At 30.9% G+C, this 14,944-nt stretch overlaps 1 protein-coding gene across 1 annotated transcript; it reads left to right on the top strand.

Moving 5' to 3' along the window:
* The first annotated feature begins 2,697 nt into the window (after positions 1–2,697).
* Positions 2,698–6,973, top strand: LOC111995806 (uncharacterized). Its single transcript, XM_024027747.2, is given in 4 exon segments — positions 2,698–3,413; positions 3,416–3,509; positions 3,512–3,679; positions 6,549–6,973. Coding segments are annotated over 4 exon segments (1,128 nt in total). The 5' UTR covers positions 2,698–2,894; the 3' UTR covers positions 6,896–6,973.
* The last annotated feature ends 7,971 nt before the right edge of the window (positions 6,974–14,944 follow it).

The raw sequence follows: 14,944 nt of genomic DNA, 5'->3' as shown, positions 1-14,944 counted from the left end.
CTGAGAGCCACACATTTTGACATTACAATAAAACACAAACTTTATTTCTCTCTCATCTCTTTTCTCCCATTACCCCATGTCCCATTCTTATCTTCTTCTTCCTAAGCCAACCAAACTCTATACCTCTCTCATCTCCTTTTGAAATCCAACTCCGTGGTCAGAACTATGCAACTTGATCTCTCTCCCTTTCCCCTGTACCTATCTCATCTCTCTCTACCTCAATCATCTTGCCATCTCAATATTAATTAGACTCAATCATGGCTGATACTAGTTTTGATAATATTCATAGTTGGAATTTGATGAAATAATCAAAGAATTTAGTTCATAGATTAGTTTTGATTCAAGTGTTTTTAATGATGGCGTTTCTAAAATTGATTGATTGGACTAAATTTTCTTTAACTTTGCTATTGGTAATTTTATTTTGTTGGGCTACTTTTTTTTGGGCTTTCTAATTTTATTTTTCAATTTTAGATTCATAAATTTTTTATAGCTTTTGAGAAGGACAATGATATCCTTAAGGGGGGGCTATGTGCAATTTTGTTGAATTAAATTGCTAGAATTAGTACCTCTCTCTCTCTATATATATATATATACACAATTTGGGGGGCACGTGGCTCTGTTCATGTATAGCTGATATGTCATTAGAAACCTAAGCTGCCATCTTAGTTCATGAAGCATTTGTATTAAGGAGAATATTTGGCTCCCACCACCCATAGAAGGATCAAAGATGACATGTGCCTTGTCATGTGCAATGCACATGACTCACTTGGTTATTTGAGTTAAGTGAATCATGTGCATTGGACATGACAGGTACAAATGCCATCTTCATATTGCTGGTTGGAGCTTTAGGCTTCATACATGTTTGAAACCAAAATTTGTTATTGTAATAAAAATAGTAGTATCTCTGCACTTTCAAAAAAGGACAAAGTTTAGATATAAAATTGGTTGTAGCCTAAGGCTATAATCTTACTTAATAAAATAAACATTACTACATATTTTGAAAATTTAACAGTTGAATTGCATGTTTTTTATACGCTTAATACACATGTAAAATTTTGTATTAATCAAATATTATTTACTATATGATCTATATTCTTATGTTTTATACATAATTTTAAATTATAAAAAATTACAATTTAAACAATTTATTGATGATATATATATATTGATTTTTAATTTTCTAGAAATTTTGCAAGCGTAGTGGATATAAGAAGAAGATGTAATCCAATAGTGAATTTGTAAAAATTCACCCCCAATAAAAAGATATGGAGTAAAGTTGTAGTATTAAGTTACAACCAATTTTGTAACTAACTTTGTCATTGTAAAAAATATGGCAGATTGGAGCACATTTAATGGACCATCATATATATTTTTTTATTCTTCATGAATCTAATTTTAAGGTAACTTTTGAAAAACTTAAATGACAATGGTATCATGTATGGCATATAAAGAGAGACATCAATTAATAAATTTCTTTGTCCATAACAAATTTGAAAGGTAAAAATAAGTCAAGAGTTGTGTAGCTTAAGTAGATAGCATATTTTAATATTTCTAACAAAGATATCTAATATTTAAATTTCTCATCTTAATTATTGAATTATCAAAAATAAAAAATAAATAAAACTAGGATGATTTCAAATTTATTTATTACAACTTATGACATATGAATCTTATTTATTTTATTAAAATTATTTTAAAAGATAATAAGTAAAATTTTGGGTTAACTAATAAAATTTCTTGTATTTGAATAAGAAATTCAGAGTTTAATTTTACCTACACCAAAAATTAATTGATGATTTCATGATAAAGAGAAATCAAATTGAATCTATCTCTCTTAAAAAAAAAAAAGGTAAATTACACTATCCTACCTTGAGGTTTAGGATAATGTCGAGCACATCCAAAGCTTCTTAAAAATAACCAATTTGGTCCTTGAAGGCAAATTGTGTGTAACACTGTTTGTTTTAGACTCAAAGAATTTATTTATTTACAAAAAATATATATTTTCTCCATTATTTCTTTTTTTTTTTAAAGGAAAAAAAAAAAGAAAGAGAACTCACATGTGGCAGTCATTGTCCTACATCCCATGGTACATTTGAGTAAGCCCATGGGTTTCACTAGCTCAAATAGGAGCTCGGAGACTTCGAACTCATACACACCCCAAGCTCTATTGGTTTCTGGGACTTACTAGAAATTGCAATTACAGTCTCCACAAGAACTCGAACTTAGGATGTAGTGAAACCTAAGCAGTCACCTACCAGTTGTACCACACCTACTGGCGGTTTCACTCTTTCTTCTTATCCTCACAATCAACACCACACCTCTACAGTCCACATACTTGGCCTTCTCTCTATCTCTTGTTTCTTTCTTTTTTTTCCTCTATTTTTCACCTGATTCTCTCTTCCTCTTTCTTTTTTTTGTTCCTTTGCCATGCCAAATCTTATCCTAGTGGATTTTCTTTCTCCCATCTCTTCTTCTCTCATGTCTTTGATGCATAAACGGCTTTACACGCCTTTAATGTTTAAAGGACTAAATTGAACATTTTAAAGAAGTTTTGGAAGCTTTTAGCATTATTTCAAACCTCAAGCAGGTTACTGTATTTTACCCCAAAAAAAGAAAAAAAAAAATCTAAATAAATAAATGGAAAATTAGTCGTGGTCTTCACGCAATTGTCTTTTATAAGAACACAGGCACACCACAGCCACCAAACAGTTGTACCCGACATCTCTTTCAAATAAATAGCATTAGGAATCTCAACCTCAGTTCCTTAAACCAGACCACATCTCACCACCAATCTATCAACAACCCCACAACCAATATCACACCTTCAGTCCTTAAAGTCATAAGCATATCGATTCACTGATTCACACAAACCCACATCGACCAAAAACAATCATATGGGCATGATGGAATATTCTTCTCCGACCACCATGGCTCCTCTTCTCCTCCGAAATCTGTTGACCACTCTATTCATCTATGCCGACAAATCCGTTGTCAACATAGCCGAAAAATACAAACTCCTCGAACTCATTCGCTACACTTTAATCGCTGCCTTCCTTTTCCTTCTTCGTATTCTTCCTTCTTTCTTTCCTTCCCTCCTCAACCCTATTCCCCAAAACCCTACTACAAATAAGACTGACAATAACTACGTGCCCACCGGCGATTCGGGTATTTCTCGAGCACTTTCACAGCTTCTGTCCATAGTTAATGACATCCCAGTTAGCTCTAGAAAGTATGAAGTTGTTCGATCTTTAGCAGAGAAGCTTCTTGATGAGAATAATAGGGAAGGTTCAGAGGCTTTACGTGAAGTCAACCGTAAGGTACTTTCATTGGCTTTTGATAGGACTCTTACTCAGCTTGAAGCCGCTGCGGTTGAGCAAGGGGTCAGGAGGACCGAGCTGGGGATGGCGGCTCTGGTTCTGGACCGGTCGAGTATGGGTTGAGCCGGGTTTTGAAGGTGGTTCGGAGTTCGGGATTATTAAGAAGAGTCCGGTTGGGATGAACCGGTTGGAGCCTTGTTCGGGTGAGAAACTGGCGGCTGAGTTGTTGTGGTTGGCTCAGAAGTTGGTGGCTTGTGGCTGCGCGGAGGAAGCTGTTTCCAAGTGGGCGGTGGCGTCGAATTTGGCTTGGCTGGGTCTTTGGGCTCAGCCTCGGCTACAAGGTTCCCTTGTAAAGATCTCAGGTATATTATTTTTATTCACTTTCTAAAATTTCTAGAATATGATTATTATGCTTTGCCTGAATTAGATTATCAGAGTTTACTGTTATTGCCTTATTGGTTTACTGTCCTTAAAATAAATCCAACACAAATTTGTCTAAAATAGTAAAGTTTTAAAATTCGACATGAAAGGCAAAAGTTTGTCATAAGTGTGAGTTTGAAAAGTGCATTTTGTGTTTTTTAGTGGGTGCATTTTTTTAGTAAGTTTACTGTTTATGAGATTTACAAATACTTTTTTAGTAAAAATAATTTTAAAATTGAGTATACTATTTACATATTTAAAAATTATTTTGTTATAGCATTTTTAATTTTTAATTTTCAGCAATAAATCTAATCAGAGTATAAATATATTACATTAAAATATTTAATTAAATTAAAAACACAAATATGCATTGTCATCTCAACAACTAAGTGTAATATATATATATATATATATTTTGTCCTATATAAATTAAAGTAGATGGATATAATTTAAAATAGATCTATATAAATTAAAGTTCACAAATATAATTTAAAATAAATCCCGAAAAACGAATCAAAAGTGAATGCAGGAATGAGCTTCAACCCTACTCTGATAGGGATATAAAGCAAATATGTTAATGTTTGGGGATAAAAGTAAAGCTTTAGAACTAAACGGTGTAATTTTCAAATTAATTAATTATGGCTGAATCAGGGGCGGAGCTAAGTAATGCATTGCCCCCCCCCCCCCAAAATTTTTAAATCCTCTCTTATTGTAGGGAGAACTAGTTCTCAGTCCCTTTGATTTAATAGCTGGCCCCTGTAAGGTAAAAAACTTGGCCCCCACTCCTCTATGTCAGCCACAAGAACTCCCTTCCCTCGTCTCAAATCCCCACTTTTCAACCATAAAGATTCATTCATTTTGTTTTTTCCATTCTCCATTAAAAGCACAGCCATTGGCAGATCCCTTTTTATTTATTTAATTATTTTATGCTAAGAGGCTAAGACTATGTTCCATGTCCTAATGTTCATGTCCATGTCCATGTCCTTTACAACAGTTTTACCCCTCATTTTTACCACTTTTTATTCATTCAATTTTCCTAATAGAATAAAGTCATAAAATTGAGGTGTAGTACATTATATTTCCCAATTAAATTCTGTATTGAATTTAATTGTCCTTAAATGATAATATTGTTTGTATTTTATTTGTCATGGTAAACATGTGTTTGAATTTAATTGAAAAATCTAAAGTATTACACTTTAGATATTATACTTAAGTTTTGCAATTTCACAAAACTATTACAATATCCCCTTGCACTTTATAGTCACCCAAAAGACTCTACTCAATACTCATTGCCATTACTGAGTGCTCTCGCTTCAATTTCTCTTCATTAATTCTTCCTTATGATGTTCAATTGGTCGATTAGCTTGTTAGTATTTTGAGTGCTAATTTGAATTACACTAATAAAAAAATTCTAGTAGTAATCTTATGATATATATATATATATATATGTGATACATATATAGTTAAGACTTACTTTGGATTTAATGTTTGTATTTCTAAACTAATGCGCCAAGACATGTATGAATGTTATATTTTGAATTTTTCTTGAATTGCAAATCAATATGATTTTTTTATCTTGGCCTCCCAAGCAAAAATTTCTGGCTATGCCCCTGGCTGAATGTACCAAGTGACTACCAACAGTAACTAGTTAGGCTATACCAACACGATTCTCAGAAAAGAAAAGGGGTTATATTAGGAGAAAAAAAAAGTTGAGTACACGTAAAAGTAACTGGCAACTAATTACGGTTTATAACGTAAAAATATTCGAGTTTGTAAACTTAAAATTGATTAGATATACAAATACAGAAGATATGCGAGGGACATATCCAAGTCAAGATTATTATTTAGTATTGTTTTGACGGCTCTTGCGAGAGAATATGCTTCTTGGATGAATTATTCGTATGGGTATTATTGGTGAATAAATTTATGTGTCACTTGGGAAAAAGTCATGTAATGCTTGATGATTGGTTTGGTCATTAGTTTGGTGGTCCTTTAACTGCTTTCCGGACATGTTTATGAATTGTCTTTGTATTACCTTTACTCGATCAGGATTATTTAATCAGGACCTTAATTTTGTCATCATCAGGCATGGAAGTGAAGATTAGTTCTAATTTGGGATTTATTTATTTTAACTACAAGTTTTAATAGGGATCGGCTGCTATTGCCATCTTGATTTGACTTTTCAACCAAGGAAATTATTAGAAAATTGAAAATTTCACTAGATTTGGGGTGCACGACATTCTAATTACAATTATACAGTATACACGGTTTTAAGGTTCCTTCCTTCATTCTCAATCTTTTTCCAGCGTATGCATTTATTATTTGAGTCAAATACCAATGCAACACATTACATGAAAGCAATGCCAACTTTGTTAAAACTTGGACCATATCGTGTAAAGAAAAAAAAAGAAAAAAAAAAGAAAAAAAAAAGAAAAACCCAAAATCAAAGATTTGGTAAGAGATGTGACTGTAAAATAACATTACTGAATTTTAAGAGCAAAATTTAAGGAACAGTATTACCTAAGTTTTACCCATAATTTAATTGTAAAATGTATCACATATTTACCATGTGGAGAAGTTCATTCAATTTCAAGTTGTTGTTATAAGAGACTAATTGTGATGTCCAAATTGATTTTTTTGGGTCAAATTGACGTTTAGGATACTACACAAACTTTTAAAATTGATGAGTCGTCAATTATACAAATAGTAATTCAAATTTTTATTTATCATGACGTTGACATAGATCTGTCGCCCACTCTTCTTGAAATAGATACCTAAGGTTTGAAATACTAAGCTATCTAATTATTGCAGCATTCTTGTTCAAGCAAGCCAAAATTTTGGGACTCTATGAAATTGAAGAAAGCAAGAAAGAGCAACAAAGGCAAACAAAGAAGAAGATGCTCTTATCATGGCTACCATTGCTATGTAGAGCAAGCAATGGCACAGATGTGCCAATTCTAAGCATGAGTGAAAGAGTTGAGCTGGAGAAAGTATTGGAGGAGAGCATAGAGATGTTGGAACAAGAGGAGGACCAAGAGCAGGTTTTGTCTTTGTGGCTTCACCATTTCACATATTGCCCCTCCTCCGATTGGCCCAACCTCCATGCCTCCTATACTCGCTGGTGTAATGCTTCTCGGAAGCTCTTAGTCCTCCAATAAAAAAAAGAACTCATATTCTGAATAGATGATTATTATTTATTTTAACTAGAAATAGATAATTATTTTTGGGATAGTCAATTTTTACTTTTAATTGGTAAGAATGAGCAAGCAATGGCACAGATGTGCCAATTCTAAGCATGAGTGAAAGAGTTGAGCTGGAGAAAGTATTGGAGGAGAGCATAGAGATGTTGGAACAAGAGGAGGACCAAGAGCAGGTTTTGTCTTTGTGGCTTCACCATTTCACATATTGCCCCTCCTCCGATTGGCCCAACCTCCATGCCTCCTATACTCGCTGGTGTAATGCTTCTCGGAAGCTCTTAGTCCTCCAATAAAAAAAAAGAACTCATATTCTGAATAGATGATTATTATTTATTTTAACTAGAAATAGATAATTATTTTTGGGATAGTCAATTTTTACTTTTAATTGGTAAGAACTGAATTGTAGCTATGTAAAAAGTATTGGACTATCTTTTGGTAGGCTGTATATATCTTCTGCTTATATAAACAAATAATGTGCATAGTCTATTGATCAAACAATGATCCCATGACAAAAAATAGAAAATAGAAAATTAATAACTTTCAGTGAAGAACATTTAGAAGAGTTACAAAAGAAACAAGAAGTAAAGAAAGAAGAAATTTATAAATTGTCAGAATTCAAATTTTTCCCTGGAAGAGTTTTCAAACAATTTAGAGAAAATACCATGGCAAAACTGTCAAGTGATGGATCAATAGATCTTAGTTTATTTGATAAAACTAAAATTGCTAATGGAAGAAAAAAAATACCCTTAAATCAGGTATATACATATTGTTGGCCTAATCCTAATGGGAATTAAGGCATTCTTTAGACATTAAGATCAAAACCATCTATTACATCTCATCATGTTCACGAGTTTCTTCACGTACACATTATTATATTTGAGCTTGACTCTTTTAATAATTGAGCCTAAAGTTGGGCATGAGTCTAGCTTGTTTACTAAATAAACGATTTAGTAAATAAGTTGATCCCAAGTTGTTATTGACAATATTATGAATAAAATTAGATTTAATTACACATTTAGCTCTCAACATTTTCCCCATGTTTCAAAAGGATCCTTATCCTTTGAAGCGTCTCATTTTAGTTCTTATACTCATAAGTTCAAGTAAAAAAAGTTCATGCTGTTAACTCTACTTTAATTTTATCTATCTTCAAATAGATATACAACAAGCAAACAAAGTTTTTAAATAACCAATCTCTTTCCTCATTTGCTACTATAAAAATCCCTAAGATTTCTTTGAACAATCTCAACTCAAATTTAAAGTAAGAGTAACATTATAGATTTTTTGACACACACTTAAAAGTATAAGGACTAAAATAAAACATTTCAAAATATTAGGACTATTTTAAAACATGGCACAAATTTTGAGGACCAAATGTGTAATTAAATGATAAAATTCATTACTTTTTAATAGCAGCTCATCCATAGCTAACGGTAAACTCAGTTATAGTAGAAATTGCTCTGAGTAGATCTTGAACTCAGAGCAATTTGGTTGTGGAAAATTTAAAATATTATGTTATGTGTTCATAGTTGAATTAATGGTAAAGGGTTATTTGCACATTTTCAATAGTTAAGAGGGGATATTGCTCTAATTTTATAGTTTAAGGAGAAAATTATGAACTGCCCCATAGATAGAAGGGGAGAAAACATTGTTTTGAAACCTGGTTTGTTCAAAGAATCAGAAAAATGAGAGGTTCAAGGGTTGCATATATATATATATACACACACACACATACATATATATGAATTTGTTTTTTTTTTTTTTTTTTTTTTTTAATATTCAAATTGAATAGGTTTTGTTCATGGGTTGCATTTTGTTTAAGCTATTATTATTATTTTTTAACTTCAAAAAGAAAAATAAAAACTCATTCATATACTTAAATTCACAAATTCCGCATTAAAATTTGATAGGCGGACTAAGCCAATTCATAATATTCAACTTTTGTACTCATTTGTTTTCTCCTACAATAACTGGTTCAGGGATTTCATTTTTTCATTTATGAATTGTCAACTTTTTCATACTTATTTTTTCTTTCCTACCAACAAGTTTCAATTACATACTTACACTTTCATTGCTCTCTCTCTACATCTCAAGGTCAAAGAGGAAACAATCATGTATGTTCTTTTGTTCTTTTTCTACTTTTATTTCTTAATTTATGATTTGTGTTATTTCTTAATTTTAGATTTCAAATAAGTTTGATTATATTTTTTATATTAAATATTAAATTAATGTTTATGGGTTTTTATTTGTTTTATATTCTTCAAAGAAAAAAAAAATGTTTATGTTTATATGCATGTGAATATTATATATATATATATTAAATTTTTTTCAAAAAAACTAAGAAACAATAATTGTTGAATTCATTCATATTCATGTTGTACAATATTGTGAAGAGAAAAGAGCGGTACTCTTCAAGCCAAACAACAACCTTCTCGTTCTCTTTTGCACACTAGCAAAAGCCAAAGCAGCTTTATTACATCACAATGGAACACTGATAAAAGAAATAGTATGAAAACTTTCACAAATCAAAGCAATGTAATCTAGAATACCTAGGAAATCAAAATTAGGATCCAATTGATCCAATGGAATCAACGGCTAAGGCACAAACAATAACATATCTTTTTCCATAGCCAAGATCCGGAGGTTTCTTATAGCCACAAAAGCTATGAAATGGGCAAGTTAGGTTTTGACTTGAGTACTATTGAAAATAACTGAACCAGTGGTGATATTGGAAAGATAGGCCTTAGAGTATAATTTTGTGTCATGTGTCAATTCAGTTTCTTAATTTTGGTGCAAGTATATATTACTCATTGCAAAAATTGAGGAAAATAAATAGGCCTAAATGCATTTTTGTTCCCTATATTTTGATCTCATTTCTATTTTGGTCCTTACTTTTTTATTTTACTGCTTTTAATCCCTAAAATGAAAAATGCATCCCATTTTGGTTCCTTCCGTAATCTTCTTAATGGAAATATCCTACGTGATAGACAGAATGTATTATTGACACACTAAATACTAACGCGGCCAATAAAATAATATTAAAAAATTTTATTTACCATTCAATAAATGCCACATTAGCATTTTAATTAAAACAAATAAAAAAAAAATCTCAATTTTCATTTGAATTGAAATAAAATCAACAATGAAAATTTTGTAGCATCTCTCAAATTTTCATATTCACTAATGTCTAATGCTCATCATCCCCTTCTTCTACTCTATCCTTATTTCTCCTCCACTTCTTTCTCTCCCAAGATTTTACAAACCCATATTTGGAGCTTTCACAACTGTCAAAGCTATGGCAGATTGGCATTGTAGACCTTATGGTGGCATATCGGACGTTGTGATTCTTCCTAAAGTTGCAGTAAACTTCATGTGGACTAGATCTATTAAATAAATGAGAGAGTAAAATGGAGGTAGTATGGGATTGGTTACAGTATTTGCTCCTCAGGGCCTGGCTCGGGTATTCATGGGTGGGTTGAGGCATGAATCTTGTCCAGCGGCCGAATGGACAAAAATACATCTAATAAAAACATCTAGAACTACCCAATTATAAGTTGAGTGCACTTTGTCAAAGGATTAGCCAATTACATAAAATAATGACATATGTTCTTTAACAAGGAAAACCACATATGTCCTAACACCAATTGAAAGAGTGAGAATTATAGAGTGATACTTGCCAAAAAAAAAAAAAAACACACACACACACACACACAAAAAATCAGATAACCATAAAAAATAATTCATTAGTCTAAAATTTGAATAACAACAACAATAACAATAACCATAATCATAGGCATACAAATAATATTAACTACAACTACGACAATACATACTATTTTACAATGTATTAGTTTCTAATATTTACAAAGCACATGTTTATACAATAATAATAAATCTATTAATTCCTAGAGCTGTAAGTTAATAAACAAAGCAAAAAATTACAANCTAGTTGGGTCAGGTTGGATCCATGGGTTGGACTTTTTTTAATTTATTATTATGATTATTAAATTGAACATCAAAACAACATCACAAATAAAAACAAATTTATAACTAAATAATTATTAGCATAACAACAAACAAACATAAACTATACAAGGAGAACTTAGGGTTTGGGTTTTATTTCGAAAGAGTGGCAAAAAAAAGTAAATAACAGAATTATATAATATTTTTTAAATTTTAAATATATTAAATATAGGTGGATTTGGTCGAGTTAAGCGAATTTGTGAATCTTATAACCCAAACCCAATCCAACCCACCATTAAAAAAAAAAATCATAACCCAACCCAACCCACCAACCCTTAAAAGCCGACCTAACTTGACAGGTTGGGTTGGATCGAGTCAGTTTTGGTGGGTAGGCAGGTTTGTTGCACACCCCCTAATTATAACTCTTAACTCTCATTATGCAATGCACTAGTTTAAGGATAATAAAATATTGAATGTTTTGGTAGCACAATAAATTCATTCCCCCCCCCCCCCTCTCACTTGAATAGAAGAACTGACCATAAATTTAATTAGTAAAGTACAACATTATATGAGATGGGGAATATGCATTTATTGTACTCTCGAAACATTGAATAATTACTCATACAGTAAAAAAAATTATGTCACAACTTTTATATGATTAATTATGAGAGCATTCAAATCAACTCATGCAAAAATTTCTATATATTTTAGCATAAGAAATTACTTTTTCTATTTTACGTACTCATTTTCAAAAACCTCACATCAAATTATCTATTTTACATTACATTTCATTAAAAAAATCAAATTTTTTCTTATTTTTTTAATTGGTTCTCTTTTTTCACATACAACAACCATCATCCACTCTCTTCCTTCATTCTCAAGATATATATATATATATAAAGAATAAAAAATAAAATGCAAAATGAGTAATATCGGTATAAATTTACATGGTTACAATAGCAACGATGTATTTTTACAAAACTTTATATGACCTGATGTGAGTGAATTTTGAGTTTGGTTGGCTACAATAAGGCTATTTTTCTATAATACGAGTATTGATATAAGTCATAACTTCTATTAAGACAGTAAATGAATCAAGTTGTACAACTCAAGCTCAACTTGAGAAAAAGTTTGTTTATGTTCTTTTATTTAGTAAACAAGCTAGACTCATGCCCAACTTTAGGCTCGGTTATAAAATGAGTCAAGTTCAAACATAATAATGTGTTCGTGAAGAAACTTGTGACCATGATGGCTCAATTTAACTATTAATAATACTACATATTTATATGTGTCCAAGTAGCTCGCGAACAAGCTCGAACTTGCTCAATAGGCATATGAACCAAGTTTGAATATGTAATCTTGTTTAGTAATGAGCTTGAGCTCGACTTGTGTTCGAAATAAGCTTGAATTTTTTAAAACTTGACTCAGCTTGGTTCATTTATCTTCCTAATTTCTATAAATAGTGTTATTCTAAAATTTAAAAAAAAATTCTATAAAAATAAAAAAGGAAAAGGAAAAATCACAATGATAACAATACAAACTGTCAACCATTCAACACATAGAGTAGGTAAAGATTAAAGAGTTAGATAGAGAGAAATTAACGTGTAATGGTCACTCACAAATATAAGTGCATGTAGAGGCAAAGGTCAGGGTTCAAGTTTTCAAGAGAGAGCTCTATACACATATACACTTAGATTATGTTAGAGTAAAAATTCTATATTATAAAAAAAATTAAAAAAATTAAAAAAAAAAAAAAAAAAGATAGAGAGAAATTAAAGAAATAAGAGTAAAGTAGAGAAATGAGTAAGAGAGCGAGAGCTGCTGACAGAATGAACGTACTAGATGGTGGGGCTGCATCAATGTGTCACTCTCGTTGATTGGGATAGACTTAGGCGGTGCGGCTCACATGGTGCCTTATACCAGAGTCTAGATTGTCCAGACTAGACTCTATTTTGATTTATTTGGCCGTGGGTTGGATGGGTGATACATGATTGATGAGTAAAAATTAATATTACGATTCAAACATGAACACCATAAATAAAGGTCTTTCAAAATTAATAAATCCACCGAACTTCAAAGTAATGAATGCATGAATGACTGATATTTATTTGGCCACTTTAGTCCCTACATTTTAATCTTATTTCTATTTTGGTTTCTAAAATGAAAAACACGTTTCATTTTAGTCTCTACATCATCTAACTAACAAAAATATCCTACTGGCAGATGGAGTGTACTATTGGTACACTAAATGCTGATGTGACCAATAAAATAAAATAATACTAGAGATACAAACTATTTTCAAATTTTTTACAAATGGCTGATGTGATGAGTGATTATTGTAAATGAAAAAATAATATTAATGATAGGCTAAATGAAAACCAATAAAAGGTTGGTCACATCACATTTTGTAAAAATGTTCTATAATAAATTGTGTCTATAATATTACTCATAAAATAATACTCCCTCCATTCTAATTTGTTTGTCATGTTTGAAAAGTCAAACTTTTTAAGTGATTATCATTTATTGTCTTGTTTGCCTTATAAAAATGTATAAGTTTACAAAATTATCCTTAAATAAATTTATCATTTAAAAAAAAAAGTTATTCTTAAGAAACAACTAAAAAAGTGTCTCCAATTAGATTGATTTTTTTAATATTTTTTAGTTTTATTTTCAAATAGTTTTGAAAATAAAGTAGGAGTATAATAGGAATATAAGTAAATTTATGACTTTTATTTTTAGAAACAAGACAATATTTTGAAACATTCCAAAATGAAATAGATGACAAACAAACTAGGACGAAATGAGCATTAAAAAATGCATGTCAACATAAAATAATGATTAAAAAAGACACATTAGTTTTAAAAATTAATTTATCAATTTTAACAAAATAAAAAAACGAAAAAAAAATATAACAAAAACAAACAAAATTATAACCCAAAATACACAAGAATTCAGATGTAGTTTCATCTTAAACATGAATAAGAAAGAACACAAATTCAGAAAATTTAATCACAAGAACACAAACCCATAAAAAAATAAATGTACCGACAAGACAAACACAAATTACCAACAAAAACATCCAACCAAACACTACCAAAACCAGCAAACTCCACACACACACACACAAAATTAAAAATAAATAACCTGTCCTTAAGGGTGTGTTTGTTTAGAGATAAATAGGGTGAATGAAAAACTTTGGAGAGAAAATGGGAAAAAAAATTTTTTGGTGGGTGTTTGGTTAGAGGGAGGGAAGGAAAAAAAAAAAAAAAAACAGGTGAGGCCTGGTGTTTTTTTCTTGGATCCACTAAAATGAAGAGAAAACTTAGTAGAAAGAATTTAATAGTTAAATGAAGAAAATATCAACGTGACGTGCGCATGGGCTTGTCCAATCCGTTGCTCTTTTTCTTTTATTTTGTCTGGTCTGGACTGTATGTTGCCCTTGCCCTCTTCCTTCTTTGTCTTTTTTTCTTCTGATTAGGACGTTGCCTCTTCCTTTTTTTTCTTTTTCTTTTTCTTTTGATTTCCTGGGCAGCTACGTCCAATTGCTCTTCTTCTTTTTTCTTTTCTTTTTCTCTTTTGCTTTGTTTTGTGATTATTTTTTTTTTTAGACATGATTTTTTTTCTAGATATGATTTTTATTTTCTAATAAATTTGGATGATTGCTTTTTTTTTTTGTCACTTCTTTTGTTTTAATAGGGCTTCATTTTATAATAAGGGTATACGAATAAATTCATACAAACACATTTTTTACATCCTTCACTTTTTCACTCCCAATCAAAAAAAAAAAAAAAAATTAAAATATTTTTCTATCATTTCACTTTTCTATCCTCTCACTCTTGCATTCCTCTAACCAAACGGACCCTAAAATTTTCCCTCTCACGTCTCTACCTCTCCATAAAAAAACACTCAAATACTCGTAAAAAATCTACAGAAAAGCCACCAAAAAATACTTATAAACAGCCCCAAAACCCACTGAAAAAAAAATAATAAATAAATCCTAGACGAATCTCATGGACAGCAGTAATTATCCAGAACTTTCTCATGGAATTA

Source organism: Quercus suber, unplaced genomic scaffold (genome assembly GCF_002906115.3).
Source record: "Quercus suber isolate HL8 unplaced genomic scaffold, Cork oak 2.0 scaffold_590, whole genome shotgun sequence".
NCBI lineage: Eukaryota > Viridiplantae > Streptophyta > Magnoliopsida > Fagales > Fagaceae > Quercus > Quercus suber.
This window is presented reverse-complemented; position numbering and strand designations above follow the sequence as displayed.